This window comes from Mustela putorius, unplaced genomic scaffold, assembly GCF_011764305.1.
Source record: "Mustela putorius furo isolate JIRA1106 unplaced genomic scaffold, ASM1176430v1.1 tig00000873_pilon_pilon_pilon, whole genome shotgun sequence".
NCBI classification, from domain to species: Eukaryota; Metazoa; Chordata; class Mammalia; order Carnivora; family Mustelidae; genus Mustela; species Mustela putorius.
In genome coordinates, this window is record NW_025421504.1 from 3,258,896 (window position 1) to 3,273,557 (window position 14,662).

General features: G+C 56.7%; 1 protein-coding gene across 4 annotated transcripts in view; it reads left to right on the forward strand.

Moving 5' to 3' along the window:
* Positions 1 to 14,662, forward strand: part of CYTH1 (cytohesin 1) — a 79,552-nt gene that overhangs the window by 45,748 nt on the left and 19,142 nt on the right. For 3 of the 4 annotated variants that reach the window (XM_045085797.1, XM_013054355.2, XM_013054356.2), the window contains exon 2: positions 13,008 to 13,090. In XM_045085797.1, coding sequence (XP_044941732.1) covers positions 13,008 to 13,090 — 83 coding nt within the window. Of the gene's footprint in view, positions 1 to 1,854; positions 3,034 to 13,007; positions 13,091 to 14,662 lie in introns of those variants that run through there. The other variant, XM_013054357.2, reaches the window with a different exon arrangement.

Consider the following 14,662-nt stretch of genomic DNA (forward strand, 5'->3'; position numbering starts at 1 on the left):
CGGACTGCCCCGCACGCGTCCTGGGGTTCCCCGGGGCCGGCTCCATGTGTCTGAGGCTGTGCTGGCGGGAAGAGGGCAGGACGTGAGCCCTGCGCAGGGACGTCTCGTGCCAGCCCGTGGGGGGAGCTGGGGGCCCCGGCAGGGGCAGAATCCAGAGGTCTTCGTGTCAGAGTCAGAGGACACGGTGTGGCTCCAGTTTCCCCCCACCTTTCCGGAATGTTCGCCCCTTTCCCTCACGCACCTGTCCCTCTCCCCAGCCTGGCGCGCCCTCTCCCTCCTGGCTCCGGCCTTCAGAGCAGGCTGCAGCCTCAGCCCCCGTGGGCAGCCTGTGGCACGTGGCTGCCGTGTTCACCTGTTGCCAGTGTCCTCTCTCGTACCCGCCTGATTCTTCCTCCTTCCAAGGGAATAGTGACATGTGAGCTCTTTGGGGGCTGAACCGTGTCTCGCCATCTCTGTATCTTCTCGGTAGCTCACAGGGCGCCTTGCTTATGGTGATACACCTTTTTTTTTTTTTTAAGATTGTTTAATTAGCAGTCTGAGAAAACCATTTTTAAAAACTCTTATTGTCTCTCTCGGTGGATTTCCTGAGATGACTAGATAGTCTGGGAACGGTCCTTGTGTTTGATCACTGTGATTTCACGAACTTGATCTGGGGCTATTTCAGCATCTGTCCTCTCTATACACGAGGAGGACCACCCTGCAGCCATTCTGTCGGTAGCTTATTGCTCTGACTTCTCGTCTGTCCACGTCCCGTGTCCTGTGCTGAGAACTGACTGTCCTGGGTCCTGCTCGCAGCCGCCTGTGGCCTGGGTTCAGGCTGAACCTTTGCCCCGGCTCCCAGGCCGCAGGTGAAGCCCCGCGGCAGGTCCTCCGATGGGCAGGTCCTCCGATGGCGTTGGCGGGGCGGCCGTGGGCGTGGTCGCCTGGGGGCACCGTGACTGAGTCTCAGGCAGGAGGTGAGAGGTCGGCAGCCACCAGCAGGGACGTCCCTGCTCTGTGTGTGTATAAAACAGTGGTGTTGCCTCAGAACAGCAGGCAGAGCCCCGGTTGGTTACTCACGTAGAGCAGGGGCCACTGCTGGACAGGGGAGCCCCCTGGAAGGACAGCGCGTCACCCGACGGTAGGCTGCATGAGTGGACACGGAGGGGCGGCGTGGGTTGAGATGCTCAGGTGACGGTCACAGCACGTGTGGGATGAGAGGGGAGTCTGTCCGCTGTGGCCCCAGAGTCTTCCCTGCGAGTGGTAGCTTCTGAGGGTCGGTGAGCACGAGCCCCGAGACACAGGGAAGTGAAGGGAGACTGGGAGTGAGAGTTGGGGGGACAGGAGGGCCCTCCCGGGGGCAGGCCGGAGCGGCTGGCTTTCCAGTGGAGCGACTGTGTCAGGTGGGGACTCCGGGTGCGCCGTGTTGAAAGCTCGTTCCTTTTGCCGCCCAAAGCAGAGGGTTCGTGAGTAATTCTGAGGTTTATTTTTCATGGACTTGGTAAGATTTTACAGATGAGAACTGCCATTTTGGCACAGAAGTAAAATAGTTCCTATTATGACTATTTCTTCAAAGACGGAGTCTGGGCTGCAGAGTTGAGATATTTGGGTCAGGTCTGGCGACCCTGTGCTGGTGACAAGGAATCCCCAGGGGCATGCAGCCTCTGTTAGTAGGACGAGGGGTGGGGTGGGGCCAGGCCTTGCGGGGGGCGGGGGTCCCTCCTCCCAGCATCTTCCTAAGGACCGAAGACTGGAAGTTGGGTGGGGGCCGTGGGGATGGTTTTGTCTTCTCCATTGTTGGTCATGGGGAGCAGTGGTGGTTAAGCAGGGCAGTTCTGCCTTCCGGGGGACATGTGGCAACGCCTAGAGACACTGTGGGTTGTCCCATCTGGAGGTGAGGTGGTGGGGGTGCTCAGCTCAACCCCCTGCTTTGCCTGGACGCCCTTGTGACGGAGAGCGACCGGCAGGAGGTCACAGAGCCCCGAGCTGGTGTCGTGGTTTCTCTTCTCTTTTTCCTCCAAAGTGCTTCTTTGGCACTTGATTGTAGAACCTTGTGTCTCTTCCTCACCAGCTAAAGACAGCTGCCTCGAGTCATCTCGTGCTCCGGTCTAATGTGGAACCCACGTCCTGGGTGCTGGGGCTTAAAGTCTGTGTGTTTAAGGGTGCCCCGTGGGTTGTCCCCGGGTCCTCTGAGTTTGAGAGCCACGGCTCTTGGGCTGCAGTGATGTTTTGTGTCAACGGCCACCTTACGGTACTGTCCCTGAGATCAGCTCGCCAAGCTGCTGCTAACCAGAATGTGCTGGAATGCGGTGCTGCCACCTCCCGTGTGGGAGTGGGAGGCCAGGCCTCTGCTGGAAAGGCCGGAGCACACCTGTGTGGAGACGGGAGGCCTGGGCCCCGGAGCCTGGGGGCCTTTGGTCCCCATGACTGTCTGCTGCCGGGGTGCAGGGCAGGAGGAGGGGTGGCCAGGTGCCGAGTGCGACGGAACAGCCTCCTCCGGCCCGCCCCGTGGGGCTGCCCCGTGGTCTCTGCTCAGTAAGGAGAGGGCACCTCAGGGAAGGGTTAACATCCTCTCAGTGAAGCAGCCATCAGCCTCCTGCTTCTGGGGTGGAGAAGAGCGAGCGAGCGCAGCCTGCGAGCGATCTGCACCCCTCCCCCAGGAGGCCGCGTGGGGGGTAGTAGGAGGGGCCGGCTGTAATCGCATTCATGGAAATACGCCCGCGAGGAGCTGAGCTGAGCCGCACACACGCCGAGTGTCAGCCGGCGGCAGCTCCGCGGCCATCTCTGTCCCCGCCAGGATCGGCTCCCTCTCCCTCTCCGTCCAAGGTTTCCACTCGGCTTTTGTTCCCGGGCTGCCTCCCCCACCCTGGCTGTGCCGGCACACATGCCCTGCTGGCTCCGTCCCTCCGTCCGCCGGGGGCTGCGGGAGCTCCCGGGAGTCTGGCGCCGTGGGGCCGCGGTGTCGGCCCACCATGGCCTCTGAAGCGGAGAGCGACCAGCGGCCCAGGCTTTGACGGGGGCTGCGGGGGCTGCCGGAGAGGGGACTCGCCTTGGGTAAGAGGCCGGGTGGTGGCGCGCGGGGCATCATGCGGAGAGTGTGGTCCGCTCGGGTATGCTCTGCTGCCCCCCCCCCCCAGCAGCACAGCCGATGATGTGCTGCGCACGCGGCCCTCTCTGCATGACCGCCTCGGGGTTCTGCGTGTTCTCTCCTCCTAGGGTTTTTCCACTGGCTTCTTGGGGTAGATGTTCCAGTATTCAGTGTGGTTTTTTTAGGCCTGAGGTTCAGGAGCAAGCTGATGGCCAATTTTGGTGGCCCCGGCTCGGCGAGGTGAGGAACAGGACAGCCGGAAGAGAGGGTTGGATGCAGGACGATCTCTCTCCTCTGGACCAAGCCCGTGAGCTTCGCGTGCCTCTGAGGACTTTGGAACCACTCCTGGGAGTGGCTAGTCCTCCTCCCAGCAGTACGCCCAGAAAAGGAGTTGGAATTGCACATTTCATTGCATCCTAGGGGTCCGTTCCGGCGATCAGACGGACAGAGAATATTTTAGTGTGCCAAAAAATAAGGGTTTTACCAGGAGCTGGCATACAAATAGGTTTTAGGAGCAGGTGAAGTGAGACAAAACTGACCTCTTAAACTGCCCCCCGCAAGCCTCTGTTTTGGACTGAAAGGGGTGTGGCCACACAGCTGTGCCACGGGAGGGGTACCGCATCGGGCACAGGGGTGTTCCTGGGAGAAGAGGTGGCGAGTGCAGATGACTTGGTCTGTTGGGTAGGGAATTCCCAGGGTTTCCCCAAGAGCTGAGCACTCTGCCTCCTGTCTTAAGGGGGCCAGGCAAGAAAATGGTTGTCCCCTGCTGAGCTGGTTCCAGCTCTGCTTTCCGTTCCTGTGATCCTTTTAAAGACAGCCTTGCAGACAGAGAGTGGAAGTCTGAAGCCTGAGAGAATCCTGCTGCAGAACTCCAGCCAGAGCGGATCTTATCGCTGTCAGGCTTGAGAAAAGGTGGAGAGGTTTCTAGATTGTTTTCTAGTTTTTACCTTTCATTGAAAGCAGATGTTAACTTTGTTTTTCTTTTTTTTTTCTAAGATTTTATTTAATTATTTGACAGATCACAAGTGAGCAGAGAGGCAGGTGGCGGCGGGGGGCGGGGGGCAGGGAGAAGTAGGCTCCCTGCTCAGCGGACCCCGGGATCATGACCTGAGCTGAAAGCAGAGGCTGAACCCACTGAGCCACCCAGGCGCCCCTAACTTTGCTTTTCTAAACCAAACTTTAAGGATACAATTTTATGATTTCGTCTCTTTTACTACCTTGAAATTTGACCTCATCTCCCTTTGGTTGGCTGGTTAGTGCTGGAGTTTTAGGACTTCCTGGATAAAATGTGTCCGTTCCCTTCTGTGTGTAAGGTAAGAGGACAGAATACCCTTTTTCCCTCTAAGTGTATGGGGCTGTGTGGGTTTGTTTTCATTTTTTAATAAAGCTTTTGTTTTTAAGTGATCTCTACACCCAACATGGGGCTCGAACTCGCAGCCCTGCCATCTCGAGTTGCCCCAATACCTGAGCCAGCTGGGCATCGGTGGGGCTGTTTGATACCTGTTCTCCCGTTTGAGAAGGGCCGTGATGATGACCGCCCATTCCAGTTGGGGCAGGGTGAGGGTCTTGGCCGGAGATCCAGGAATGGCCTGGCGAGGAGTGCCCCCAGTAGGGGTCCTCCTCCACCCTCAACCCTGGGTAGCTGCTCTGGACTAATGAGCCGCTCCGAGACTGAGGCGGGAGCAGAGCTTTTCTTTTTCTTTCTTTTTTAATTTCCTTATTTGACAGAGAGAGATGACAAGTAGGCAGAGAGGCAGGCAGAGAGAGAGGAGGAAGCAGGCTCCCCACCGAGCAGAGAGCCCGATGCGGGGCTCGATCCCAGGACCCTGAGATCATGACCTGAGCCGAAGGCAGAGGCTTAACCCACTGAGCCACCCAGGCGCCTCCCTGGAACAGAGTTTTTCTTAAAGATGCAGAAAATGGCAGTAAAATCATTAATGTATCTGTCCTTCCTCCTACGTAGGAGACTTGGTGGCTTTCGTGTGGACAGAAGTTAAACTAGACTAGTAAATGTTCACATGGCCATTTGCTAGAGGGACGCTGGCCTCTCTGTGCTGAGTATCAGCTGTGGGCCACGTGCTGATCTCACTCCTGCTCTGCGTTTCCTGCGCAAGTTCCTTCAAATCTAGGCAGGGCTGCCTGGGTGGCTCCGTCGGTTGAGTGTCGGACTTTGGGTTTCAGCTCAGGTCGTGATCTCCGGGTCATGAGATCAGGCCCCTGCACTCCGCAGGGAATCGGCTTGGGACCGTCTCTCTCTCTGCCGCTCCTCCCTCCTTCTCCCCACCCTGAAAATGAATAAATCAATCTTCAAAAAAAGAAAATCTCCTAGGCCATAAATTGGTGGTGAGACATGGCCGTAAGTCGGTCGGGGGACAGGAGCACAGTGAGCAGAAATCAGGGAGTCAGGATACTGCCCTTAACTTTCCGTATGTTTCGTTCACTTTTCATGAGGGTGACGTACACTCGAAGTAAAACTGATGGTCGCAAGCAGACGGTTCGGTCGCGCTCCGGATAGTCCGTGTTGTGCAGCCAGGCTCCAGAAGTTTCCACCTTGTAAAATGGAAACTGGGTCCCCGGTCAGCACCGCCCCCCCAGCTCCCTTCCCCCGGCCCCTGGCAGCCTCCGTCCTACTCTCTGTCTGTGGATTTGGCTGCTCTGGGGCCCTCAGGGAGGTGGAATCCTACAGCAAGTGGCTTTTTTTGGCTGGCTGCTTTCCCTGAGCCTGCTGTCCTCAGGGTTCATCTGGGCTGTAGCTGGCGTCAGGCTGTCCTTCCTTCTTGATGTGGAATGACACTGTATGCAGGTTAGAAAGAATGCCTGGTCTTGACTTAGTAGGAAGGAAGAGTCATTGGTTTTCCAAAGTCAGCAGACTTTCTGTAAAGGTCTGATGTGATCATCCGCCCTGGCGGTTCACCGGCGCAGCCGGGTTCGGGCTCCGGTCCTGTCGCCGTGCTGTGTGCGTCCTCCCAGGTTGCCGTCTGCGCGTGCCGGCCGTCCTGCGGCCTGTCTCTGCCTCGGAACCGAGGCTTTCACTGCGGTTCCTTAGTCATCGCGGCTTTTTGTGTTCCGTGTCCCTGTGCTGCTCTTTACTCAGAGCTGCTCTGTGTGTGGGTCGCCGCCTTATCCCTGCCGCAAAGATCTGACCCCAGGTCCTCCGGTGTCAGCTTGGGATTGAGAGGTTTGTGCAAGTTTGTTGAAATGTGAGATTACAATGTGACTTACAATGTGAAAGACTCAAGAGATTAGAAGGAACTGGAGTGCCCGAGTTCCTTCTAATCTCTTGAGTCTTTCACATTGTAAGTCACTGGGATTTCCTGGGAGACCAGGTGACTCAGCCCATCGGGTGCGGCCGTGTGAGGCATCAAACCGGTAGGATCTGCAGAGGTCTGAGGTTGGTAGCCGCAGGTCCTTCCACCTTTTAAGTCTTTGGAGGGGAGGAAACCGCCTTCTCTCCCATGGACAGCGTCCCAGATATGTCCTCTCAAACCCAGAAGCTTTTGTAAGTGGCTGGGTTCTCTGGCAGCACTTTGTAGAGAGGGTATGAGAAAGCATGTACTTTGCCACTGCTGCTCTGTTCTAGCCGGGGCTCCCAGTCGGGTGTCTGAAGCTGTGTATTTTCAGTCTCATAAAACATACAGATCTGCGAAGGTTTGGCCCTGCTCACGCCAGCGGGTACCTCTGGTCCCGGGGCGTGTCCAGACACACTGATGCCCTCCCTAACCTGGGTGGGAACTTGGTCTAGGGTGTTCTCTCCTGCCTGTTTACCTTCTCCAGGCATGGGGGGGGAGAAGGACCTTTCTAGATTCTTGGCCTCCCTTCTTAAAACATTTCCCTGCTGTGCTGGTTTAAATTTGGACCCCTCTTACCCACTGAGAGGCAGGGGCTACATATAAGAAGGCGACGATGGATGGTCACGGTTGGAAACAAGGCGAGTGGCGTGTTTTCGAGCCAGGCAGAGGGCTCTGGTGTCGCCGGAGGACCTCCGCGAGTGGTGTCTCTGTCCCGAAGCACACCTTCAGCACTGCCAGGGATGTAGGGCAGAGTGGTCCGTGTTGGCCGGCGGCCGCCTGTGCTCCTGCTGAGCAGGAACTGCTCTCAGAAGAACTGCTTTCTTGGTCGGACTTCATGGCGGATTGCTGGGCACCTGCTCCTGCCTGCGGAGGGGGGGCCGGGCAGGGGGAGCCGCTGAGCCCAGCGGGATAGCCGCCATGTGCTTGTTTGTGGGAGCTGTCCCTTTAAGACAGACCTCCTTTGTATGTGCTGGATGGAGCCGATTGCGGCTGTGGGGCTCTGCGACTGGTAAAATCTGCAGAGCAACATTTAAATAAAGAAATAAATGGAAGCTTCCCTTGTGTGGGTTTTCTATTCACAGCTGAGCACAATGGTCCCTTGTTGTCCACACTTTAATCCCCTGCATTGAATTGGAACCCCGCAAGGGACTGGGGAGGGCCCATCCTGCACTGGCCCCCTTGCTGGAAGGGGGACACCTTGTAAATTAACCTTCGCAGGAGTGCGTCCCAGAGGCCTTTAGACCCCCAGGCGCTCTGCCCCCCATCTTTTGTGCTTGGGCTGCTGCCTCACTGGTTGCCATTCTTTTCGAGAGAAGGGGGCTTAGCCGCCTTCCTGGCACAGAAGCGTGGCCGCAGCACGTGGCAGTCGGGGGAGGAGGAGTTGTTTGTTTCTCTGCCATCTGGCCCATCAGCCGATCTTTTCTGTTTAACCCTCATGGCTTCGAGGGAAAGCCGTGGCACTGGTACGTGCCCTCGCTGGGGCCCAGGCTGCTTTTCCAGGCACGTGGGGTGTGGGGTGTGTGCGACTGTGTCTTGCCTAACTGCCCTGGCATGGCCTGCCCCATCCCGGGGGTCCCAGACCCCCTCCCTCCCCAGCCATGGTTTGGATCCTCTCTGCTGTTAAGTGAAGGGAAGCATTTTCTCCATGGCGTTGACTTTCCTCCGGGGCAGTGTGTGCACGAGGGCTTGAAGTGAGGGGGTGACCTGCCCTTGATGAGTTTCGGTGCAGGAGGAGCGTGGGTTAGGGTGCTGGGTTGTTTCCTGTCGCAGGGAGAACTGCATGAGACCGATGAGATGCAAACCAGCCCTTCTGTAAAAGAAGTTCTCGGGGGATTTGCTGAACCCAAAGGCAGGCAGTGCCGTGGCCGCAGGCGGCTCAGGCTGGAACGCGGTGGGCAGGGAGACCCTGCGGCTGATGTCGGGAGGTCGGCCCACGTGGGAACACGTTTTGTTTATTCCTGCTGTAGATTAGCCGGTGCTGATCCCTTCTGACCTTGGGTCGCAGAAGGCCTGTCTTCTCTAGGGACCACAGACGAATGTTTTCACAAAGTTTCCATTTTAAAAGTGCAGTAGTATTGGGTTACCTGGGCGGCTCAGGTCATGATCCTGGGGTCCTGGGGTGGCGGGGGGGGGGGTGGGGGGGGGTCCCTGCTCGGTGGGGAGCCTGCTTCTCCCTCCCCCTCTGCCTGCCCCCACCTCAGCTTTCTTGTGCGCACTCTCTCTCAAAAAAGTGAATAAAACCTTTTTTAAAATGCAGTAGTGCCAACATGTATTTTTTGAGCCAGTATTCAGGAGCTCCTAGGACCCACCTCCCTATTCGCAGACCCACTCCCCAGAAGCAGCCGCTAGCCATTCACTTTTTCTGGCTTTCCTCTTCTGGTAGCTGCCAAGTGCATGTTAATGTTCTCATCCCACTGATGGGTTTGTCAAAGTCGGAGGTGGTCCCTCGACCTCTCCCACTTCACATGGTTCTCTCCACTCTGGCTGTCCATTCTGGATGGTTCCTCAGTGTTTGGTTCCTTTGTTTCCACTTTTGGAACTTGCATACACATATTTACAACTTTATTTATTTACAGCCTCATTTTCTTGTTCGTTGATCTGTTAGCTCTGTCCCTGGTTTTATAATCAGGTGCCGTGGGGACCCGCCTTGCCTCCCCCGCCCCTGGCCCGCCCCCTCGTTCTGGCCTGCACGACTGATAACACGTGATTGCGGGCACCCATCGGGCCGCGTCTGCGGTTCGACTCCAGGGGTTGAGAGGCCGTGCGCACCGCTACACGGGGGTCCTTCGGCCTGGCGCTCTCTCGGGAGCTGCCCCCGGCGAGGAGGCCCAGAGGACTCTGCTTCCTCGCCTCCTCCCCTGAACGCTGCCCGCTGTGGCTGCCTCACGATCTCCTTCATTGTTGCTCTGTGTCCCGGGATCCTCTTTGTTCGTTGAGAGAAAGCCCCGTGGTGCCTCCACATCTTAGAAATGCTCCTTGGTGGTCTTCCCGTCCCTTCTTTGCCATGGGCTGCTTGCCGGCCGCGTGTGTGTGTGTGTGTGTGTGTGTGCGTGCGCTCCCTCGGGCTCCCGAGGCTGCTCCTGCCCCGTCCTGGTGTCCTCCTCCTCCTCCCGAAGGAGCTCTCCTGTGTCTGAAATGATCCTGTTTTGTCCTCCACATCGACTGCGAATTAATTCTAGGGTCAAAGTCATTTTTATTTAGACCCTCGAAAGCCCCTCCTCCATCTCCCACTGTCACACCGGCCACCTCCTCCCCTTCCTGCTCATGGAGGTTTAGGATCATTTCGAATCCTCTGACTTGGGGATTTTTACAGTGAGCGTCTCTCCGAGTGAGTCTGTCTCTGCTTCTGTCTTCAGGTCTCTTTGCTCTTAGTTCTGCACGTGCCCCGCCTCTATCTTTTAACCCCTTTTTGATGGGAGGAAGCTGGGGGACAAAAATGGGTTTAATTTCCAGGAGCGTCTTGTTTAGCTGTCCCTTTTCCAGAGTTTTCTGTTCTTTTGAAGTCTTCTTTTGTTCGGCTCCAGGATGGGTTTTCTGTTCCCTGCCTTGCTGGTGCTCGTCTGGGGTGCAGGTTCCGCCGTCTCCGTGGTGTAAGATGCGGCGGCAGAAGGTCGAATGGGTGCTCCGTGTGTGGGGCGGGCCTCGTGTGCATCGACGCTCTGCTTTCGTCTGGTTGGCGGGATCCGGCTTCGCCGGAAGGGCAGTGCCCGGTCTCCCGGCTCAGCTGCTTGCTCAGCGGTTTTGTTCGGCCGGGGGTGCGGACATCCGCAGCCTGTGCTCTGTCAGGCACTGTGCCGGGCTCTGCAGACCAGGCCGGGACGGGCCCCCGCAGCCCCCGAAGGAGGAGTTGGCACCCTGTTCTCTGTCCCAGAAGTTTGTTGAAACCTCTTCTGCCATAGGCCCCTCTCCATGCCTTTTTGGTGTTAGAAGTTTATAGCTTTTAAAAGATTCCTTTACTGTTTCCAAGATCCTGTGCTGGCAGGGGAGGATCAGCAGCAGGTTCTGAATCGGTGCCCCAGAGGCTCCAGGGTGACCTTCCCGTAGAGTGGTCATGCGCGGAGGCTAACCAGGACCGGGTGAGCGTGAGGTTCTGGGAAGAAAGCAACCGCAGAGATTTTCCACTCTGGAAGGAGAAACACTGGCTTCTCTGGGCGCACAGCAAGTCTTGAGATACACATTTTCTCCATGCTCGGTCTGTTTTTCATCAGCCTCGTCCGAGGGCTGTAGTCTTGCCTCTGCTTGGGTAGGGACGCGGTGATCTGATTACACCATCGTGTGCCTTCAGAACCACAACCTGGTTAGTCTCCCCCACGGAATAACTATTACAAATGAACTTTTGCCTCAAATTTCCAAAACCATGTTACGTTAGAAGAATATTTGTCTTCTAGAATCTCAGTAAATTATTTCTTAAAGGGATCCTCCAGTCTTCATGGGCTACAAAGTCTGCTCTGTGAGATGGAGAGAAATTATTTTTTTTTTTTTTTTTTTTTTAAAGATTTTATTTATTTATTTGTAAGAGAGAGAGAGAGTGAGAGCAAGCACAGGCAGACAGAGTGGAAGGCAGAGTCAGAGGGAGAAGCAGGCTCCCTGCAGAGCAAGGAACCCGATGTGGGACTCGATCCCAGGACGCTGGGATCATGACCTGAGCCGAAGGCAGCTGCTTAACCAACTGAGCCACCCAGGCGTCCCGAGATGGAGAGAAATTAGAGTGCCTCCTTCAAGTGTGCTTTTCTCGAGAACGGAGCACGTGTCCGTAGAGTCTCCTGCTCCGGAGCGGCGGGCACCCTGCCCTGAGCTGACGCGTCCCGGGTCCAGCTGCTCAGGCGGCGCTGTGAGCGTTCCCTGGAGTTCCAGGGATGCAGCGAGGCCGTTCTTGGAAGGTGACCCGGGCCGGATTTCCGTCATCTGCCGGCAGCCTCCAGTCTCCGGCATTGGTGCCTCCTACTGTGGGACTCGGTGCGTTAGGCTGTGCCGTCCCAGCCACCGTGAAGAGAACGAAGGGGAAAGGATAGAAAATGCCAGTGGCTGTCCCGTGAAGAAGGTACATTTTTGGTACTGTTGTGTATTCAGATCAGGCCGTGATCGCAGATGCATGTTTTAGTGCGTCTTGGGGACGTTTAAAAGACACTTCTCTGGAGAAGGGTCAGGGGAGCTCTGCGTAAAGGAGAAGTTAGGGGCACCTGGGTGGCTTGGTTGGTCGAGCGTCCAGCTCTTGATCTCAGCTCAGGTCTTGATGTCAGGGTTGTGGGTTCAAGCCCCACGTTGGGCTGCGTGCTGGGTGTGCAGCCTGCTTAAAAAGAAAGCCAGCTTGTCTTATGGAGGTAGTCGACCTGTGCTCTAGACATCATCTTTATTGCTTCTGCCCTCTCTTGTTGTCTTCTGTGATTTGTATAAACTGTTTTGGGAAAGTAAGTGGGCTGTGACCGCAGTAGTGTCTCAGTGTCACAGAAACACAGTTGTGGGTCCTGTGTTTTCAGGCAGAGCCACTGTCCCTGCTCCGTGCTGTCGGTGGAAATGTAGTCTGAGCCACTAAATGCAGTGTTACTTTCTGTATGTAGCCCACGTGAGAGCGGTTGAAATAGTGTATTTTACTCATCAAGTAATGTGTTCCGCATGCGGTCGATGTAAAATGCACTGCGGAGGCATTTGTACCTTGCACACGAGCTCTGGCGTGGATCGCACGCAGCCCTCACGCGGGCCTGGTCCCATGTCACGGGCTCAGTCGCCACGGTTCTGACTCGTGCCAGTGCTGTCCCCTCCAACCAGCTGGGTGCCGTTTGCGGTCGCCAACGCTCTCCAGCTTCCATGGAGCGCCAGGCAGGCTCTGGGCGCTTCCTCAGGTGGATGCGCAGCCTGACGAGTGCGGGGCCGCGACGTCTGCCCTAACGCTGAGGACGCGGGCCGGGCGGGCGGCTGGCCATGTGCGGCAGGTCGGAGGCGGGGTTTGAGCCAAGGGTTTCCTGACCCGAGTGCTTGTGTTCCCCTCGGACCGAGGGGCTGCTGTCCCAAGCCCCTGTTCCTGGAGGTGAGGAGCTGTGGCCTCAGAGGGGGACGTGTCCTGTGACAGGAATTCAGTGACTGTGTTCTCAGGATGGGCTCAGGAGAGCATGTAAGGCAGAGAGCAAAATCTCAGAGCCAAGCCGGCACTCGGCTGGGCTAGATCCTTCTGGGCATTTTTTCTCTGTGTGCGGATTGGTCTGTCCCCGAATGGCACAGAAGTGTTCATGTTGTTTTGCAGGGACCACCCCCTCCCCACTTCAGGGAGTCGCAGAAGTGGTTCCGGGTCGGTGGGGAGGTCCACGAGGGGGCTGAGGCCTCAAGAGACGGGTTCATGGGGGCCAGAAGCGTCCCCGCTGACAGGGCTGAAGATGGCCAGGGCTCAGCGGACAGTCCCCTTTTCTCCCCGGCCGACCTCATCTAACCTCAGGCGGCCTTTTCTCTCTCGTTTCCATGGCAAGCGCTCTCCAGCGAGCTTTTTCTCTGTGAGCAGGGTGCTGTCTTCCTTCGGGGAAGCTGAGGGAGCCGGAGCTGTCCGCATTTCCAAACCGGCTTCCAGTTCTTCCGTGTGTCCTTGTCCTTTTGTGGTCTCGGAGTCTGTGTATTTTTGGTGAGAGAAAGCTTTCCTAGTGACATTTCCTCCTTTCTTGTAGTTCCCAGTGACCTGACCGCAGAGGAGCGCCAGGAGCTAGAGAACATCCGGCGGAGAAAGCAGGAGCTGCTGGCCGACATTCAGGTAGGAGGTCACGGCGGTGACGCATGTGGTGTGACAGGTGTCCTTTACAAAGGTCTCCTTGTGACATCTTCGAGTTGACACCAGCGCCCCCCCCCTGCCCCCGCCCCCGCCCCAGCTCTGAGCAGAGCGTAGTGACCGACAACCACCTTGGTTTCCCCGGTGAGAAGAGGGAGGCCTAGCTTAGGTGGTTTGTGAAGCCTCACCCGCCTGCTCGGTTGCCAGAACCAGGGGAGCCTAGGCCCCCTGACTCCCACGCGGGCTTCTCACTGCCGAGGGGGGCTTGGGTGAGGTTTTGGGTGCTTGGAACATGGACTTTGGGCTAAGCTAGACCCACGTCCCACCCTGGCGCTGCCTCTTCCTGGACGAGCGATCTCAGCTGAAGGATTCGTTGAACTTCAGTTTCTTCCGCGTGAGATGGCACGAAAGCACCTGTTGGGAGGCTGCTGTCAGGGTTAAACGGGGCCCCACGCCCCACGACATGCTTCAGCTGTGAGCATGGTTTCATCCATTTTTCTAAGATCCTTTGCGTAACTATGAAACTTTGTAGGACGTAAGTCATAGAAGCCATTGGTTGGATGATTTTAGCCCTTGGGGCAGCAGGTGTTAGTCTTGTAGAATTCTTCGCAAAGCCTTTGGGCTTTCGGGGGTGGGACGGGGAGGGAGGGAACATGCCCTGGAACCCCCGAGCTGCAGAGTGTGCAAAGAGAAAACTTGCTCTGGTGTTGACTTCAGTAGGATTGGATCATTTGCATTAATTCTTTGATTTTTGTTTCACTGGTAAATGCTCGGAAGTTTTTCTTTTCTTAATTTTTAATTTTTTAAATTCTTCTTCAGTGTACCAGAATTCATTGTTTATGCACCACACCCAGTGCTCCATGCAGTCCGTGCCCTCCGTGACACCCACCACAGGCAGGCCCACCCCGCCCCTTCAAAACCCTCAGATTGTTTTTCAGAGCCCACAGTCTCTCATGGTTCGTCTCCCCCTCCGGTTCCCCCCAACTCACTTCTCCCCGGAAGTCTTAGCCGTTCCTCACTCGAAGCCCCCTTCGCTGGGCCTGTCCATTCCGAGGGTCTGTGTGATGTTACCCATGAAAGGGGGCGGGGGTAGAGAGCCGGGAGCTGGGGTGGACATTCCCGTGGCCCGCGGCTGGGCGGCAGTGTTAGCCCAGCCCCAGCGCCGCTGGCCCGACAGGCTGGGCCGGGGGCCCCTTCGCCCTGAGTCTGCAGACACAGGCACGTAGTGGCTGCAGATCTGATAGACTGTATCAGCCACCTTTCAGGGGAGAAGTACGTATTTTACGCAGCGTCTGTGATGATGAGCTTCCGTAGACAGTGAGCTCCTGGAGGTGAGGAGTGGCCTCTTCCACCTCCGTGTTCCCTGAAACATGTGCCGTCTGGTAGGAGCGCAGCACGTATTTGTCGAATAGATGGATTTTCCAAATGTTAACGATTTTTTCCCCTGGTTTGTCTTACTTTATTTCATTTTGGCTTATTTTGTCTTGTTTGTGTTTGGAGAGAGTTATGTGAGCTGTTAGAGAGGCTCTTCTCACCGGCCATCGGCCCCTCCTGCTA